The sequence below is a fragment of the Lepidochelys kempii genome, chromosome 16 (assembly GCF_965140265.1).
Source record: "Lepidochelys kempii isolate rLepKem1 chromosome 16, rLepKem1.hap2, whole genome shotgun sequence".
NCBI classification, from domain to species: domain Eukaryota; kingdom Metazoa; phylum Chordata; order Testudines; family Cheloniidae; genus Lepidochelys; species Lepidochelys kempii.
Window position 1 is genome coordinate 6,693,853 of NC_133271.1, and position 17,392 is coordinate 6,711,244.

The following is a 17,392-nucleotide window of genomic DNA, read 5'->3' on the forward strand; positions in this document are numbered from 1 at the left end:
GGTGAGGCTGACTGGCCTGTAGTTCCCAGGATCCTCCTTCTTCCCTTTTTTGAAGATGGGCACTACATTAGCCTTTTTCCAGTTGTCCGGGACTTCCCCCGATCGCCATGAGTTTTCAAAGATAATGGCCAATGGCTCTGCAATCACATCTGCCAACTCCTTTAGCACTCTTGGATGCAACGCATCCGGCCCCATGGACTTGTGCTCGTCCAGCTTTTCTAAATAGTCCCGAACCACTTCTTTTTCCACAGAGGGCTGGTCACCTCCTCGCCATGCTGTGCTGTCCAGTGCAGTAGTCTGGGAACTGACCTTGTTCGTGAAGACAGAGGCAAAAAAAGCATTGAGTACATTAGCTTTTTCCACATCCTCTGTCACTAGGTTGCCTCCCTCATTCAGTAAGGGGCCCACACTTTCCTTGGCTTTCTTCTTGTTGCCAACATGCCTGAAGAAACCCTTCTTGTTACTCTTAACATCTCTTGCTAGCTGCAACTCCAGGTGTGATTTGGCCTTCCTGATTTCACTCCTGCATGCCCGAGCAATATTTTTATACTCATCCCTGGTCATCTGTCCAATCTTCCACTTCTTGTAAGCCTCTTTTTTGTGTTTAAGATCAGCAAGGATTTCACTGTTAAGCCAAGCTGGTCGCCTGCCATATTTACTATTCTTTCTACACATCGGGATGGTTTGTCCCTGTAACCTCAGTAAGGATTCTTGAAAATACAGCCAGCTCTCCTGGACTCCTTTCCCGCTCATGTTATTCTCCCAGGGGATCTTGCCCATCAGTTCCCGGAGGGAGTCAAAGTCTGCTTTTCTGAAGTCCAGGGTCCGTATTCTGCTGCTTTCTTTTCTTCCTTGTGTCAGGATCCTGAACTTGACCATCTCATGGTCACTGCCTCCCAGGTTCCCATCCACTTCCCCTACTAATTCTTCCCGGTTTGTGGGCAGCAGGTCAAGAAGAGCTCTGCCCCTAGTTGGTTCCTCCAGCACTTGCACCAGGAAATTGTCCCCTACATTTTCCAAAAACTTCCTGGATTGTCTGTTCACCGCTGAATTGCTCTCCCAGCAGATATCAGGGTGATTGAAGTCTCCCATGAGAACCAGGGCCTGCAATCTAGTAACTTCCGTTAGTTGCCAGAAGAAAGCCTCGTCCACCTCATCCCCCTGGTCCGGTGGTCTATAGCAGATTCCCATCACAACATCACCCTTGTTGCTCACACTTCTAAACTTAATCCAGAGACTTTCAGGTTTTTCTGCAGTTTCATACTTGAGCTCTGAGCAGTCATACTGCTCTCCTACATACAGTGCAACTCCCCCACCTTTTCTGCTCTGCCTGTCCTTCCTGAACAGCTTATATCCATCTATGACAGTACTGCAGTCATGTGAGTTATCCCACCAAGTCTCTGTTATTCCAATCACATCATAATTCCTTGACTGTGCCAGGACTTCCAGTTCTCCCTGCTTGTTTCCCAGGCTTCGTGCATTTGTGTATAGGCACTTCAGATAACCCGCTGATCGCCCCTCTTTCTCAGTATGAGGCAGGAACCCTCCCCTGTCGCGTGCTCCTGCTCATGCTTCCTCCCGATATCCCACTTCCCCACTTACCTCAGGGCTTTGGTCTCCTTCCCCCAGTGAACCTAGTTTAAAGCCCTCCTCACTAGGTTAGCCAGCCTGCTTGCGAAGATGCTCTTCCCCTCTCTTCGTTAGGTGGAGCCCATCTCTGCCTAGCACTCCTCCTTCTTGGAACACAATCCCATGGTCAAAGAATCCAAAGCCTTCTCTCCGACACCACCTGCGTATCCATTTGTTGACTTCCACGATTTGACGGTCTCTACCCAGACCTTTTCCTTCCACGGGGAGGATGGACGAGAACACCACTTGCGCCTCAAACTCCTTTATCCTTCTTCCCAGAGCCACGTAGTCTGCAGTGATCCGCTCAAGGTCATTCTTGGCAGTATCATTGGTGCGCACGTGGAGAAGCAGGAAGGGGTAGCAATCCAAGGGCTTGATGAGTCTCGGCAGTCTCTCCGTCACATCGCGAATCTTTGCTCCTGGCAAGCAGCAGACTTCTCGGTTTTCCCGGTCGGGCGGCAGATAGATGACTCAGTCCCCCTGAGGAGAGAGTGCCCGACCACCACCACCCACCTCCTTCTCTTGGGAGCGGTGGTCGTGGAAGCCCCAACCCTAGGACAGTGCATCTCATGCCTTCCAATTGGCGGAGTCTCCTTCTGCTCCCTTCCCTCAGATGTATCATCTGGGCCACTCCCCACAATGGTACCTGTGGAGAGAACATGAAAACGGTCACTTACCTGTATCTGCATTGCTGGTACATGGACGTTCCCCGTTTTTCTTATGGAGGTCACATGATGCCAAATTTCTTCCCCGTCCTCCTGCCCCACTGCGCAGCCTGCTCTGAATCTTCAGAAATTTGTGCCCGTAGAAGCATATCCTGACGTCTGTCCAGGAAATCTTCAGTTTCTGTTATGCAACGCAGGGTCAATACCTGTTGCTCCAGACCTTGAACCTTCTCTTCCAATATGGAGACCAGCTTGCACTTTGTACAGACAAAGTCGCTTCTGTCCTGTGGAAGAAAGACAAACATGGCACATCCAGTGCAGGTCACAACAGCTGAACACTCCCCATCCATATTACCTTCCTTCTACGAGCTTCCTCAGGAGTTGCAGTGACTACTCAGAGAAGCCAGCAAGATGTAAGCCTTGGTGGGCTCTCCCCGGGTGAACTCCCAGGCAAACTCCTTCTGTTAGCTGCTGTGCTGTTCGCTGCTCTAACGCTAACCCTAAAAATATTTATTTTATTTTATTAACAGTACAAAAACATTTTGCTCACTAAAAAATTATTATTAATAATAATATTTTTTGTGAGAGCAATGTGATTGACTATACTTCGTTGTTTTTGAAAATCTTGGTTTAACACTTTGTGATACAGCGACTCGAAGGTCTGGCTCTAAGTTCAGCCTATTTCGATGCTTGGTTTTAATGGCTGTCGTAGCTGAAAAAGATGCCTCACAAAGGTACATGGATCCAAAGGGAAGAAGTGCATCGTTGGCTGCGGTTACTAAATCGTGATACTCATTTTTCAATCCCAGCCACCAATTATTCAAAGGGTTTTGTTGAAATTTGGCTAGTAAATATCCATCTTCCCTGATGTCAATCAGTTGTTCTTGCAAACTAATCGGAAGGTGTTGCATTTTTATATTTTTAACAAATGAGTTCAAAACCCACTGAAACTCTTCATTTGGAAGATTTTTAAACAGGTTAGAAAATTCTGTTTCCAAGTTTTTTAAGTGTGCAGATATGAGAGTTTTTATAGGTAACACACTTACATCATTTTCGGCAACAAAATCACATAACGATGGAAACATTTCCAAACATCCATTTTCAAAATGCTCTCCATAGCACGAGTTTCTTTAGAAAAGCAGTTACTTTCTCACTCATTGTTAAAACGTCACCTTTACCTTGAAGGGACAGATTAAGTGTGTTTATTTTTTTGAAAATATCTGCTAGGTAGCATACTACTGACAGCCACTTGTCATCACGGAAAAGGTCAGCAAATTTGGAACACTTGTCTTTTTGTAAAAGAAAAATGTGTAACTCATCTTTAAGTTCGACAACTCTTTTAAGCACTTTGCCAAGAGATAACCAGCAAACCTCTGTGTGGTACAAAAGATTTTCATGATCACTCCCCATCTCATTACAAAGTATTGTAAAGATTCTACTATTTAAAGGTCTTGTTTTTATAAAATTAACCACATCGATGACATCCTGTAGCACTTTGTGCACTTCTGGCTCCAACTTCTTTGCTGCAATAGCTTGCCTATGAATGATGCAGTGAATGAATTTCACGTGTGGTTCTATCTCTGTAACCTTACCCCGGAATCCCTTTTTTATTCCAGTCAAAGCAGCCACTTCATCAGTGGTTACACTTACACAGTTTTTCCATAAAACATTGTTTTTATTAAAGAAGTCATTTACTGTTGAGAATATATCTTCTCCGGTACATCTTTCCCTTCGTGGCTCACAAAAAAGTAGTTCTTTGTGTATTTCATTATTGAAACAGAATCTAGCAAATACCATAAGCTGACACGTTAGAAACATCTGTACTTTCATCCTACTATATAGCAAACCTCCCACACTGCGTAATTTGTTCTAATACTTGTTTCTTCAAATCTTCAGCAATGGTTTCTAGGTGTCTTCCAACAGTATTTGCTGACAAAGGAATGCATTTTAGTTTGTCGCCATATTGTTTTCTGTGTATTATTTCAGCCATTTTTACCGTGGCAGGAAGAAGTGATTCCCCAATGGTATGTGGTTTTTTGTCTTTCGCTATTAAGTAAGAAACCTCAAAAGAGGCTTGTCATAAATATAAAGGGAAGGGTAAACCCCTTTAAAATTCCTCCTGGCCAGAGGAAAAATCCTCTCTCCTGTAAAGGGTTAAGAAGCTAAAGGTAACCTCGCTGGCACCTGACCAAAATGACCAATGAGGAGACAAGATACTTTAAAAAGCTGGGAGGAGGGAGAGAAACAAAGGATCTGTGTCTGTCTATATGCTGCTTTTGCCAAAGATAGACCAGGAATGGAGTCTTAGAACTTTTAGTAAGTAATCTAGCTAGGTATGTGTTAGATTATGATTTCTTTAAATGGCTGAGAAAAGAACTGTGCTGAATAGAATAACTATTTCTGTCTGTGTGTCTTTTTTGTAACTTAAGGTTTTGCCTAGAGGGATTCTCTATGTTTTGAATCTAATTACCCTGTAAGGTATCTACCATCCTGATTTTACAGAGGTGATTCCTTTACTTCTATTTACTTCTATTTCTATTAAAAGTCTTCTTGTAATAAAACTGAATGCTTTTTCATTGTTCTCAGATCCAAGGGTTCTCAGATCCAAGGGCTTTCAGATCCAAGGGTTCTCAGATCCAAGGGTTCAGATTCATATAAGGGGCGGCATTCTGGCCAATCTTAGGGCGCAGCTCCTCCGGCTGTCCTTTTTTTTTTTTTTTTTCTTTTCCTCCAGCGGCGCTTCTCCGGCCACGCCGCCCTGTTTGTTCCCGCAGCGCTCCTCCGGCCGTGGCCCCCAATGGATGGTCTTGCACACCCCCCTGGGGTGCACGCATCGCACTTTGGAGACCACTGCTCTAGGACACAGCCTCATAACCCTCTATATGTGGTGGAGCCACTGTGGGAGACAAAGCCTCCCTGTTAGCCCGGCAGCAGGTGCAGCGCTGGCGTAGGCTGGACACAAGCGTTTTGACCATCATACAAAGCCCGTTGCCAATTGTGCCCACATATCTATTCAGGGGACACCATCACAGGGCCTAATAACATCAGCCACACTATCAGAGGCTCGTTCACCTGCACATCCACCAATGTGATCTATGCCATCATGTGCCAGCAATGCCCCTCTGCCATGTACATTGGTCAAACTGGACAGTCTCTACGTAAAAGAATAAATGGACACAAATCAGATGTCAAGAATTATAACATTCATAAACCAGTCGGAGAACACTTCAATCTCTCTGGTCACGCAATCACAGACATGAAGGTCGCTATCTTAAAACAAAAAAACTTCAAATCCAGACTCCAGCGAGAAACTGCTGAATTGGAATTCATTTGCAAATTGGATACTATTAATTTAGGCTTAAATAGAGACTGGGAGTGGCTAAGTCATTATGCAAGGTAGCCTGTTTCCTCTTGTTTTTTCCTACCCCCCCCCCCAGATGTTCTGGTTTAACTTGGATTTAAACCTGGAGAATGGTCAGTTTAGATGAGCTATTACCAGCAGGAGAGTGAGTTTGTGTGTGTATGGGGGTGGGGGGGATGTGAGAAAACCTTGATCTATGCAGGAAATAGCCGGACTTGATTATGTAAAGAGTTGTCACTTTGGATGGGCTAGCACCAGCAGGAGAGTGAATTTGTGTGGGGGGGTGGAGGGTGAGAAAACCTGGATTTGTGCTGGAAATGGCCCACCTGTTGATCACTTTAGATAAGCTATTACCAGCAGGACAGTGGGGTGGGAGGAGGTATTGTTTCATGATTTCTGTGTGTATATAAAGTCTGCTGCAGTTTCCACGGTAAACATCTGATGAAGTGAGCTGTAGCTCACGAAAGCTCATGCTCAAATAAATTGGTTAGTCTCTAAGGTGCCACAAGTACTCCTTTTCTTTTGACCATCATGGTGTCTAACCCCCTCCCTGGGCAGAGCCAGCTGATGTGGTACAAAGTCGCCGGAGCCCCGTCTACACTGCAGCCTCTTCTGATGCTAGCGTGGGTGGAGTTCTGCCTCTGGTAACAACAGGGAGAACAATCGCCAGTGCAGACATAGTCACCAAGGGAAATGAAAGGGAGAAGCTAGAGTTAAAAAGCATCTCTGCCTTTCCTTTCTCCTGGCCTGGCTTATGGCAGGAAGTTGTTCTCAGCTGTCGCAGGTAAAGCTGGCGTCAGTGGTCCTGTCCCTGAGGTCTGAGTTCAGTATCCTGTACCTTGACAGAAGAGGAAACCCCTGCCATCTGCTACCCTAGGTAGTGAGTGAGAAATGGCAGCAGGCAGCGCTGCCCGAGGGCAGGGGCTGGGCTGGGCTGGGCTCCCTAGGACTCTGCTTGTTACAATGGACTGTTTTACATTATAGTCACTACCTCAGCTGGCCAGCTCCCCTCCTCCCCAAGGGCAGAGAATGCAAAGGCCATCCTCAGTACAACCCTTCTGCCAGCTGGTTAACAGCAGCCATCCCAGGGCTGGCTCCCTTGCCACTAACAAACCCCATTGCTCTAAGCCCCTCCCAGCAGAGGCGGATTTGCCATGAAACAAACTGTGCGGTGGCATGGGGCCCCCAAAATGCAGGACAAATCTCATCTGACAATCTGCCCCCGAGTCCCGGCCAGCGGTGCAGCAGGGCTCAGGCAGGCAGGCTGCCTGCATGCCGGGGCTGGTAGCCCCACACGGCTCCCGGAAGCGGCTGGCTGCTGGCACGTCTCTGCATCCCCCTAGCGGCGGGGCGTGGGGTGGTGGCTCTGTGCGCTGCCCCCACGCTGGGCAGCGCAAGGAGAGCTGCTGCTCCCCTCCCCACAAGGGACGCAGAGACGTCTCAGCAGCAGCGCAGCAGGGCTAAGGCAGCTCCTGCCTGCGCTGTCTCCCTCCCTCCGTGCCGCAGGGCGGGGGAGATAAGAATGTTCTTTTTCTTGGCTGGATCCCCCAAAATGAAGCTGCGCACAGGGCCCCACTAACTCTAAATCTGCCATTGCCTCCCAGAATGTCTGGGATCAATAAATACCCACCCTGGTGCCACAAAAACAACGAGGAGTCCGGTGGCACCTTATAGACTGACAGTTTTATTTGGGCATAACCTTTCGTGGGTAAAAAACACACATTTTGTGGATACAGACTAACACGGCTATCCCCCTGATATTTGGCACCCTGGTGCCCTTAGTCAGCAGTGCTGCCCGGCTTGCAAGCATGGTGTCTGTGTGTGAATCCAGGAAATCAGGATGTGTGTGTATGAGAGTGTCAGTGTATATGGATATATCAGAGGGTCAGTTTTAAATCTGTGTGTGTATCAGAGTATCCGAGTGTCTCTGTGTGTAGATCAGAGCATCAGTGTGTACATCAGAGGGTTAGTGTGTGTATCAGTGTGTGTGTATCAGAGTGTCAGTGTCTTTGTGTGTAGATCAGTGTGTGTGTATATATCAGTGTCAGTGCATATATCAGCGTATATGTGTGTGTATCGGTGTGTGGGTACACCAGGGTCAATGCGTATGAAAGTATCTCTGTGTGTGTATATCAGTGTGTGTGTATTAGTGTGTGTGTATGCGAATTTGTGTCTATATATTATTGTGTCAGCGTGTGTGTCTAACAGAGTGTCTGTGTGTCTGTATATCAGTGGGTCAATGTGTGTATCAGTGTGTCTGCATATCAGAATTTGTGTGTGTATGAGAGTCTGTGTATGTGTATATTAGAGGTTTCAGAGTAACAGCCGTGTTAGTCTGCAACAGCCGGATGCATCCGATGAAGTGAGCTGTAGCTCACGAAAGCTTATGCTCAAATAAATTGGTTAGTCTCTAAGGTGCCACAAGTCCTCCTGTTCTTTCTGTATATTAGAGGGTCACTGTGTGTATTAGTGGGTGTGTATCAGTTTGTGTGTGTATGTCAGTGTATGTATCAGAGTGTCTCTGTGTGAGTATATTATGGGGTCAGTGTGTGTATCTGTTTGTGTGTGTATCAGAGTGTCTGTGTATGTATATCAATGTGTGAGTGTGTGTATGAGAATTTATGTATGTGAGTGCGTCAGTGTGTGTCTCTATGTGTGTGTGTGGGTGTATATCAGAGTTTGTGTATGTATATCACTGTATATGTGTATTAGTGTGTGTGTGTGTATCAGAGGGTCAATGTGTGTATCAGGGTTTGTGTGAGAGTGTCAGTGTGTGTGTATGTATGTCAGAGTGTCTGTGTGTATCAGTGTGTGTAGCAGTATGTGTGTATCAGAGTGTCTCTCCGTGTGTATCAGAATAACTGTACGCGTGTATCAGTGTGTCTGTGTGAGTGTCTCTGCGTGTATCAGAGTGTCAGTGAATATCTCTGTGTGTTTGTGTATGCGTGTCAGTGTGTGTCTGTATCAGAGTGTCTGTGTGTATATCAGTGTGTGTGTCTCTGTGTGTGTACGAGAGTGTCTGTGTGTGTACTAGTGTGTGAATGAGAATTTGTCTGTGTATATCACTGTGCCATTGTGTATGTATATCAGCATGTCTCTGTGTGTGTATCAGAATAGCTACGTGCGTGTATCAGTGTATCTGTATCAGAGTGTCAGTGTATATCTGTGTATCTCGGTCTGTATCGTTGTCTGTCTGTATCACCAGTGTCAGTGTGTGTGTGCACCTGTGTGTGTGTGTCAGTGTCAGTGTGTATCACAGTGTGTGTGTGTGTCAGTGTCTGTCTGTATCACCAGTGTCAGTGTGTGTGTGCGTTAGTCTGTGTGTGTGTGTATCAGTGTGTCTGTGTGTGTGTCAGTGTATCTCTGTGCATATGTGTGTGTGTGTCAGTGTCTCTGTGTTTATGAGTGTCTCTGTGTGTCCGTGTCTCTGTGTGTGTATCAGAGTATGTGTGTGTGTGTGTGTGTGTCAGTGTCTCTGTGTGTGTATGAGAGTGTGTGTGTGTGTGTCTCTGTGTTTATGAGTGTCTCTGTGTGTCAGTGTCTCTGTGTGTGTTACAGAGTGTGTGTGTGTGTGTGTCAGTGTCTCTCTGTGTGTATCAGCGTGTGTGTGTGTGGCCAGGGCCTTGTTTGCTCAGGCAGGTGCAGCTCCCCATTCAGAGCGGCCTGGCCAATGGGCTGCCGGAGCCCTTTGTGCTCTTCAAACGCGGGCGAGCAGTCGGAAGGAGGCTGGGCTCTGTGCAGGCTGCGCGCTGCCCGTGTTAACTGGCTGCTGAGGCTCCTGCCAGGCACCCCCAGCTCCCCCCCACAGGCCGGCTGGGCCCGCGGCCATGGAGTCCGGCGACGTCCGCAGGGTCTCGCTCTGCGCTGGCCGGGCCGACCCGCTGGACGCTTCCTTCTACCTCACGACCTTCGGTGAGTGCTGAGGCCGGGGCAGGCCGGGCCTGTGGGGCTGAGTCCTGGGAGTCAGTCGGTCTGGGCCGCCCTGGGCCGTGCACGGGGTTGTCGCTATGCGGGGGCACAGACAGGGGGCTGGCCTGCACTCGGGCCTGGGGCAGCTCCCCGCAGGGCAGAGTTAAACCCCTCACCTGTGCCATGCCGCCCATGCCAAGGAGCCAGGTGGGCAGTGAGCCTGTCCACTCTGCCTCGCTGGGCGAGAACAGACAGTCCTCCTCCCGCAGAGTGCGTGAAATCCGGGCCTCCGCTGGTACCTGCGCCTCAGCAATCAGCCCTGAGCACAAAGGGGCTCCCCTGAGGCTGGTTTTACTCGGGTGCCACTGGACTGATTCAGACCGGGTCAGCACGTGCAGAATGTGTGACGTCATTGTTGCATTGTCACAAGCTGTCACACTCTGAGTGCAGAGGCCCTTCTGTCGTGGTTTGCAGGGGTTTATTGTGCAAACATCTGGCTTGTGATAGGGGCCCCTGCAGTAGGACCCATCACGCACCGTTGAGTGTAAGAGTCCCAGGGGTGGAGGAGGAAGTTTGGAAAGTCGCAGTAACAGCAGCATGCCTCCTTCTCGCTTTGCTCCCTGCTCACCTGCTTTGTCAGATGAGCTGGGTTTGGATCAAGCAGTTTTTCAAGGGGTTTGGAACATCCCATCCCCGCTGGCTGCACATCCCTGGTGTTTGGAGAAGGCCCAGCACTGTTACAGCTCCTGGGTGGAGGTTAGGAAATGTGCCCCTCCCCGCACTGATTTATAACTGGGTTCCCTCCTCTCTTCAGCAGTGTGATGCTTTGTCACCCTGGTGCGCTTTGCTCTTGTCTTCAAAGTGCTACGATTTCATGCTCCAGGGTAGAGGTTTGTATGCAGATGGAAGACACTTGTGCGCTGCATATCTAATGACCCTGGTGTGATTGGTGGCTATGGGGCTGTAATGGGAATGGGGCGTGCTGGCCTTTCGTGTACAGTGTGATCGGGAGTTCGGGACTTTATGGGTTAGGTTCAGCCGTGCAATGCCAAGGGTCTGGCAAGGTGCAGTGCATGGTCTTGAAGGAGCTGAAAGTGCTCAGTATGGAGAAAGTGGTTTGAGGGGCTGGTTTTCCTTCAGCGGTTGCTAGAGGCAGATTGCTGCTTGGCTGGGGACTTTTGTTGTGTATTTCCACATGTCAGATGGCTGCTCCCTTTTATGCACGAGCTCTGGGTCCCCTGGGTTTCTACTGCTGGGGTGTTCCGATCAATAGCTTTCCTGGAAGGAGTTTTACCCTTGCAGACTAATCTCCGTTCTCAGCTCTGGTGTAACACAGGAGCAGCTTGTGGGGGCATGTCAGGCAGTGCTTTGAAAACTGAGGGATTTTCCAGGGGCCAGAGGACGCTTTTCAGCCTGTACACTGTGTGGGCCAGGGAGGCGTTGACTGAGGGGAGGGGCTAGACAAACTCCAATCACACAGATGCCATGTTGGGCTGGGATCTATTAAGCTTCATATAGCAGCACTACAGTGCGCGATGTGCAGCGGCGTCCTGTCTCTCTTACGTTCACTCGTGTCTGGATCAGGGCCACAAGGCTGTTGGTTCAAGTGCCCCTGCAAGGTGTCGTCCTGTGCCCAGCGCTGTGCTGCAGTACCAGGTGAGCTGTTTGGGGCCCACTGAGCTAGGGGCGCTTCTGCCCTTGCTAACTGGCGCTCCCTCTGCATGGTTTGGGTGAAAACTAAAGAAAGACTAAAGATCCTTCTAGAAAAGAAATGGCCAGAATCTCACTGCTCTGATTTCCCCTGAGTTACCTAATCACTGAGCCACATGCATACCCACTCAGTGCATTGCCAGAGTACCGCTTTGTGAAGGGCACTGGGACCCAGGGCCTCCACTTCCAGCTAACTGGGCCTAGGGGGCACCTGGCTGGTAGTGGTTTATAGCTTTTGCCACCAGGGTGCTGTGTGATGTCAACTGCCCAGCGCCTAGCATCCACCAGCATTAAATACACCAACTAATGTGGTCTGTGTCCCTCTGCCCCCAGCCAGCGCCTCACCTGGGCCTTGGGTCAGCCACTCCTCACCCATGCCATAGTTCCAAACCAACCCTGGCATAGCTGGTGGCTCTGGGAAAAGCCCACTGGATTCCCAGGAATAACTTCCAGTGACTTCCCAGGCCTCTGTGGCTAGTGCGGGCTGGGCGTGAAGGAAAGGGCTGTGCGCCATCTGCATGCTGGTGTTGGAGTACTTGGCGTCGCCCAGTCTCCTAGCAGTGGCAAGTGACTATTGAACAGGCCCAGGGAGAAAGCAGAGCCTTGGGGGGGTTGCACAGGGGAGGGGCCAGGGCACCGGTGGCACAGGAGCAGCTGCCTCTCACCACACTCTGGGCACAGCCCTTGAGGAAGGGTTCCTGCATTGCCTTGGGCCATGCCACCGCACCCGGGCAGGACAGCAGTGGCCTGCGATCGACTGGGAATTTCAGCTTTCAAATGTGGACCGGGGTGGAGGAGATCGCCTGTCAATCACATTGTACGCGGTCCCCAAAGGCTTGTGCTCTACCGGTCCAGAGATGCTGCCGGGCAGACGGCTGGAGCTGTACTAAGCATGCAGCGCACTGTGTCAGCCCTGGCGTTTCGCAAGGCAGCACGGGTCTGAATGTCAGAGCTGCTGAACACAGGCATCTCCTGGCAGTGGGGAGTGGGGGCTGTAGGTGCTCAGCACCTCTGGAGATCAGGCCCCAAGCGACTTCACAAAGCAGCAGGTTGTCATAGCCACTCCCTGGATCCTAATCAGATCAGAAAGTGGGGAGCGCGTGCGTGCACATGTGCGTGTGGTTTTTAAAGCTCCATGCGCCACAGCTACTGAGAGCAGTGGCCCTGGGATGTCCAGGGCCGTTGTGCAGCGGGGCCATTGTGGCTCCAGGTCCCTGGGTTCAGCTGCCCACACTGTGGCCACCTGGCTGCTCCTGAACAGGCACAGAAATGCTCAGAGCCACGCAGCAGAAAGAACTGAGCAAAACGTTCCCCTCCCTCCCCCCCAGGAGCCAGGGAGAACGAGTGACACTCCCACACCGGGTCCCTTTGCTTTGCTGGGCCCTGGCCTTGGGATGGAGAGTGCCTGGTAGCCTCCTGATTCTGAGTGGAGGGGAGAATGTCCTGTGATGTTCCCTGCAGCTCCTCCCCTGGGTTCAGTACCTGCTATTGTTGTACAGTTCCAACAGGAGCAAGGCAGCAGTTGTGGTTGGAGAGAGGACGGCTTCTTGCTGGGGGAACTTGTGATCGAGACAGGGAGGGTGTGACAAAAGTGTGCATGCGCGAATGCATCTGCACGTGTGCATGTGTGTTTGTGACAAACCTGACGCTGATTCCTGGTTTCCATGGGGGCTAGTGGACTATTCTGTGCTGATGAGGCAGCACGTTCCCCCATGCTGCTAGTATACAACGTTGCATTTACTAATGCACTTTCCTGTTCTCTTCAGAGCTGCGAGGCCTTACTTACAGTTCTGTTTTACTTCTCTCCAAGGCCTGCTGCAGTAAATCATCTGAGAATAAAAGCGAGAAGGTATAAAAGGCCGCTGGAAGCAGGCAGGGAATCCCACCCCTTACCTGACAAGGCGTGTCCCTTCCTGGGGCCTATGCTTCCGTAACATCACAGTCACTTTCCTTCCCCACCCCAATCCTGGGCCAGGCGCAGTCAGGGAGGGCTGGAGCATGGCTGTGCTCTGCCCATGTGCCCAGAATTGCCCCAGTTGAGACCCAAGCACTCAAACATCATGAGCTTGCCCCCCAAAATCAGGAGATCAGCTTAAAAACATAAGACTAATAATAGTAAGTTTGGGCTCTTTTCTGTTGGCCTTCTGGGTTTGGAGCCTTTAGGTTGCACCTGCATCACCCTACTTGGCTTTCCTCCTCAGCCTGGAGGCCAGAAACGTCCTCTTTTTAAATGAGTGCTGAAATTCTCACAATCACTGGGACTTGAAGGACAGAGACCTGTGAGAGGTGGCCTATTGCGAGTATTGTGGTGCCAGTCAGAATTCTTACCTCATTCAGTACAGGGCAACCCACCCTCCCCCAGCGAAGCATAGCCCAAGTGGTGTAATGAGAGCGCCTACAGTAGAAGAAAGATGGGGTGTTCGTAGTGAGATTCCTGCTACGGGGATCCAGCATGAGACAGCAACAGGAATACACCCAACTCATTGCTCTTATGTACAGATGGAAATGCCCAGACTGCTCCTTGGATGATTCGGAAGAGTGGCGGGAGAGCTCTCTTTGCCTTTAACTGGCCGTGATGGGGGTGGGATCCTTCACCAACAGACCTCTACTCCCAAGGGTTTTAATTAAACAGGAGTTACAAGCATGAACAAAGCCCAGGGTTTAATGCAGCAGAACAGGTATCATTGTCCCTGGTAGTGAGCTGCTCTCTCACTTCCCTGATCGCTGAGGTAAAACTCCCCCCGCCCTGTCTCCACTAGGAGTTTACAAGGAGGTCGTTATCTTGTGCTCGCTTGTCTTGTAAAATTCCACCTTTATCCCTAGTGGAGACACAGCCTAAGTGGGCCTCACTTACTGCTTCTCTGGTGTCCAGAGAGACTTCCCACTTCTACAAGACCCACATTTTTCAAATGCAGCCCTCAGTCCACCCACTTTGTCTGGGGAAACTCAACAAAGCCAGCAGCTCCTTGTGTCTGGAAGTTGAAAAGTTAATAGAGTTCCACATAGGGCGAGGCAGGTGTGGGGCTGCCTTTCCTGCCAGCCGAGGGTGGGGCGGCCAGCACACTGTTTGTCTGAGAAAAGCTGAATGCCTCAGCTGGACCCATATTGCCATGTGGCTGCAGTTCATTTATTTATTTAACTCACCCCTCCTCAGTCTCCTATCCCAGCCACAGTGCATCCTTCCACATCTCGCAGGCTGTGGTTACCTTTACTGTCCTGTGTTATTTGTATTACTGGAGTGCATAGGAGCCTAGTCAGGCTACTCTGTCAGGTTACTCTGACAGCCTAGGTTACTCTGTCAGGACCCATACAAACACACAACACTAATGCCAACTTTTTGCAGGTAGCAAGAGAGAGGCAGGGGCAAGTCTGTTTCCAGATGGCTTTATGAGCCAGCACCATCGTCCGTTTCCTACAGGAAGATGGGGTTTTCCATACTGGACCAGTCTGCTAATCTACAGCCCTCTCTCTCAGCACCAGTGGCCAATCCCTAGTGGTTCAGAGATAGGTCAGAACACCCCATAAAGTTCCATGGTTTCACTAGCTTGTTTTTTCTCCTCCCATCTTTTTGTAAGCATTTGTACAGCACCTAGCACCCCGAGGCCCTAATTGACGGCCTGCTGGTGCTACTGCAATGCCCATACTAAATACTAAACCAATCCTGTTCCTCAGTGCTCAGTGTCCCTGATCAGTATCCAGTCAGAACACTCCTTCAGATTGAGCTTTGCTGTCATAAAACAGCCTCACATCACTTAATTATTTTAACCCCAGCTGCAGCCTTCTGCCCTGCTTCTGCTGTTCTTGCTCTGCTTAATCTCAGCCCGCTGTGTTCAGGGAGCACCCCATGCTGCCTCTCGGAGCCAGGGCTCCCCTGCCACTCCCGGCGCAGATTCTGTCAGTGCTCTTCCTCTCCCCGCTCCTCAAATAACCCTGGCGCAAAAGCTCTCTGTCCCCTCGTGCTCCCATTCCTTAGCAGGCTGACTCCGGGTCATGCTTGGCTGGATCGCATCCCTTTTGCTTTCCCAGCGTAACCATTGTCAGATGTTAATGGCAGAACAACGAGAGTGTTCCCACGGCTTCAGAAATGGGAAGATGGCAAAAGGGTTAAAGTCCTGGCTCCAAATGCTGGGTTTTTCTGGTAGCATGTTAAACACTGAGGGCCAAATTCGCCGCTGGTGGAAATTGACATAGACTTCAGTGGAGCTGCACTGACTTACACCAGCTGAGGGTGAAATGACCCTCCCCCTCCCGGGCCTTGTCACTTGGGCAGAGCTGTGAGCTGTCTGCCGTCTGCCGCTAAGGTGATGTGCCAGGACTTTACAGCCCAGCTGCGCCCCGGCTCGGCTAGCTGGAAATGTGGACTTCCTCAGATTGCTGAGGATCTCCAGAAATACCTCATGGGAATGTAACTAGCAGGGCTGTGCAGACCCTGTCCCTGCTTCCCCTCCCCCAAGGCTACTTTCCTCCCCCACCCCAGCGATGCAAACAGCCACACTAGCTTAACTAATTGGATGGGGTTCCCTGGCACACTGAAATCCACGTGGCATGGAGCCAGGGCAGGAGATCTTTCTTGAGTCTCAGGGCTCTTAGGAGTAACAGCCTTCACTCCCAAACATTGGGCTGTCTTGCTAATGTTACCTAGTCATTGCATTGAGCAGCCCAGCCCTAGATCTCCAAGCATTGCACACAGGACGGAAAGTTTCATTACCCCCTTTTTTGGGATGGGGAGAACACGGCCCACAGAGGAGAAGAGACTTGCTCCAGGTCACCCAGCAGCTCAGTAGCAGAGCCAGAATTAGCACCCAGGCTCCTAGCCCAGCCCTGCACTCACTGCCATGGGATCTTTCTTTGCTTCCTGCAGGTCCAGTGTAGGTCACTGTTCCAGCGAGGGGCTTTCTGCTGCCCCGGTGTGGGACATCACAACCCTTAGCAAAGCAGGAAATGCCAAGTGAAGGTGTTGCTTCCCCATAGTGCTTCCACCACACCAGAGCTCTGCCCCGTTGGGAGGCCAGCCTGGCTCCTGCTGGGAGGGTCTCTGGGACATGGGGACTAGTTACCTGAATCCCCTCTTCTGCTGTCAGTCCCTGGGGTTGTGACTGGGCAGCTCAGTGTGAGCTCTGCCAACCAGCAGCAATTCCCCCTGGGTCAGGGCTTCTAGCCAGGTGCACGGCACCGTGGTGAGAGTGCAGATGCCACTGGGATGGGCACAGAGACAATGGCTGTGTGAGGGAAGGGTAGGGTGCTGGGCTCTTCCCCATTCTTTTTGGCACCCCCGGGCTGGCGGGGGAGAGAGGTTGTCTCTCCCCGCCGCGGCAGCTCCGGGGCTGGGGCCATGGGATAGGTGCTCCTTCCCCAGCCAAGGCAGGTTCGGGCTGGGGCTGGGTTTGAGCCAAGGGAGGGGTGTCCCAGCTGTGGCAGGTCTGGGCCAGGGGAGGGGCGCCTGGCCACAGCAGGTCCAGGCTGAGGCTAGGTTCAGGGCGCCCCTCCCCTGGCTGCGACAGGTCCAGGGCAGGTCAGGGCTGAGTTGGGGCCGAGCTAAGTTGGGGCTGGGGGAGGGGCACCCCTCCCCTCGGCCGCAGCAGGTCCTGGCCGGGCGGGTTCCCTAAGCACCTGTGCAGCGCTAAATAGGCTGCTGTGTGGCCACATGGCCGTACCACTTACAGGGAACGTAGGTCCCTGCCCCACTGAGCTTACAGGTTGCTGGTTGCCAGTGCAGTGCTCCATCCACTAGGACACACTGCCCCTCTGCCTTAACATGTCACTAATGTCCCTGCTTCCAGGAGCTTACACTGTGTTATAATTATACTTAGCACTTCCCCAGGGGTTACTCTGTCAGACCACCCTTCCTGAGGCTAACTGCTCCTTACAGCCCACTGGTGGGGGGGGTTAGTGTTGGTTTGTGGACAGGGAAGCTTTTGCAGAGGGGCTAAGGGACCTTCCAAGGCCACCCAAAGGGCGGATGGAGAGCTGGGGGTTGGGTTGTTGTATTAATTTAGTTGGAATATATGGGCCAAAAGTGTTAACATAAACCAATCACTGTCCAGTGTTAAACAATATTAATCAAGGTCCAGGGTTCAGTATACAGAGCCCTCAGCCTGCTCAGTACCAGGGCAAGCTC

At 50.8% G+C, this 17,392-nt stretch overlaps 1 protein-coding gene across 9 annotated transcripts in view; it reads left to right on the forward strand.

The window, feature by feature from the left end:
• The window catches only part of RGS3 (regulator of G protein signaling 3), a 247,229-nt gene that overhangs the window by 47,935 nt on the left and 181,902 nt on the right, over positions 1 to 17,392 (forward strand). The window contains exon 1 of one of the 9 annotated variants that reach the window (XM_073314835.1): positions 9,369 to 9,567. The exons of the other annotated variants lie outside the window; for them this stretch is intronic. Coding sequence (XP_073170936.1) covers positions 9,483 to 9,567 — 85 coding nt within the window. The 5' untranslated portion in view covers positions 9,369 to 9,482. Of the gene's footprint in view, positions 1 to 9,368; positions 9,568 to 17,392 lie in introns of those variants that run through there. 9 annotated transcript variants of the gene reach the window in all.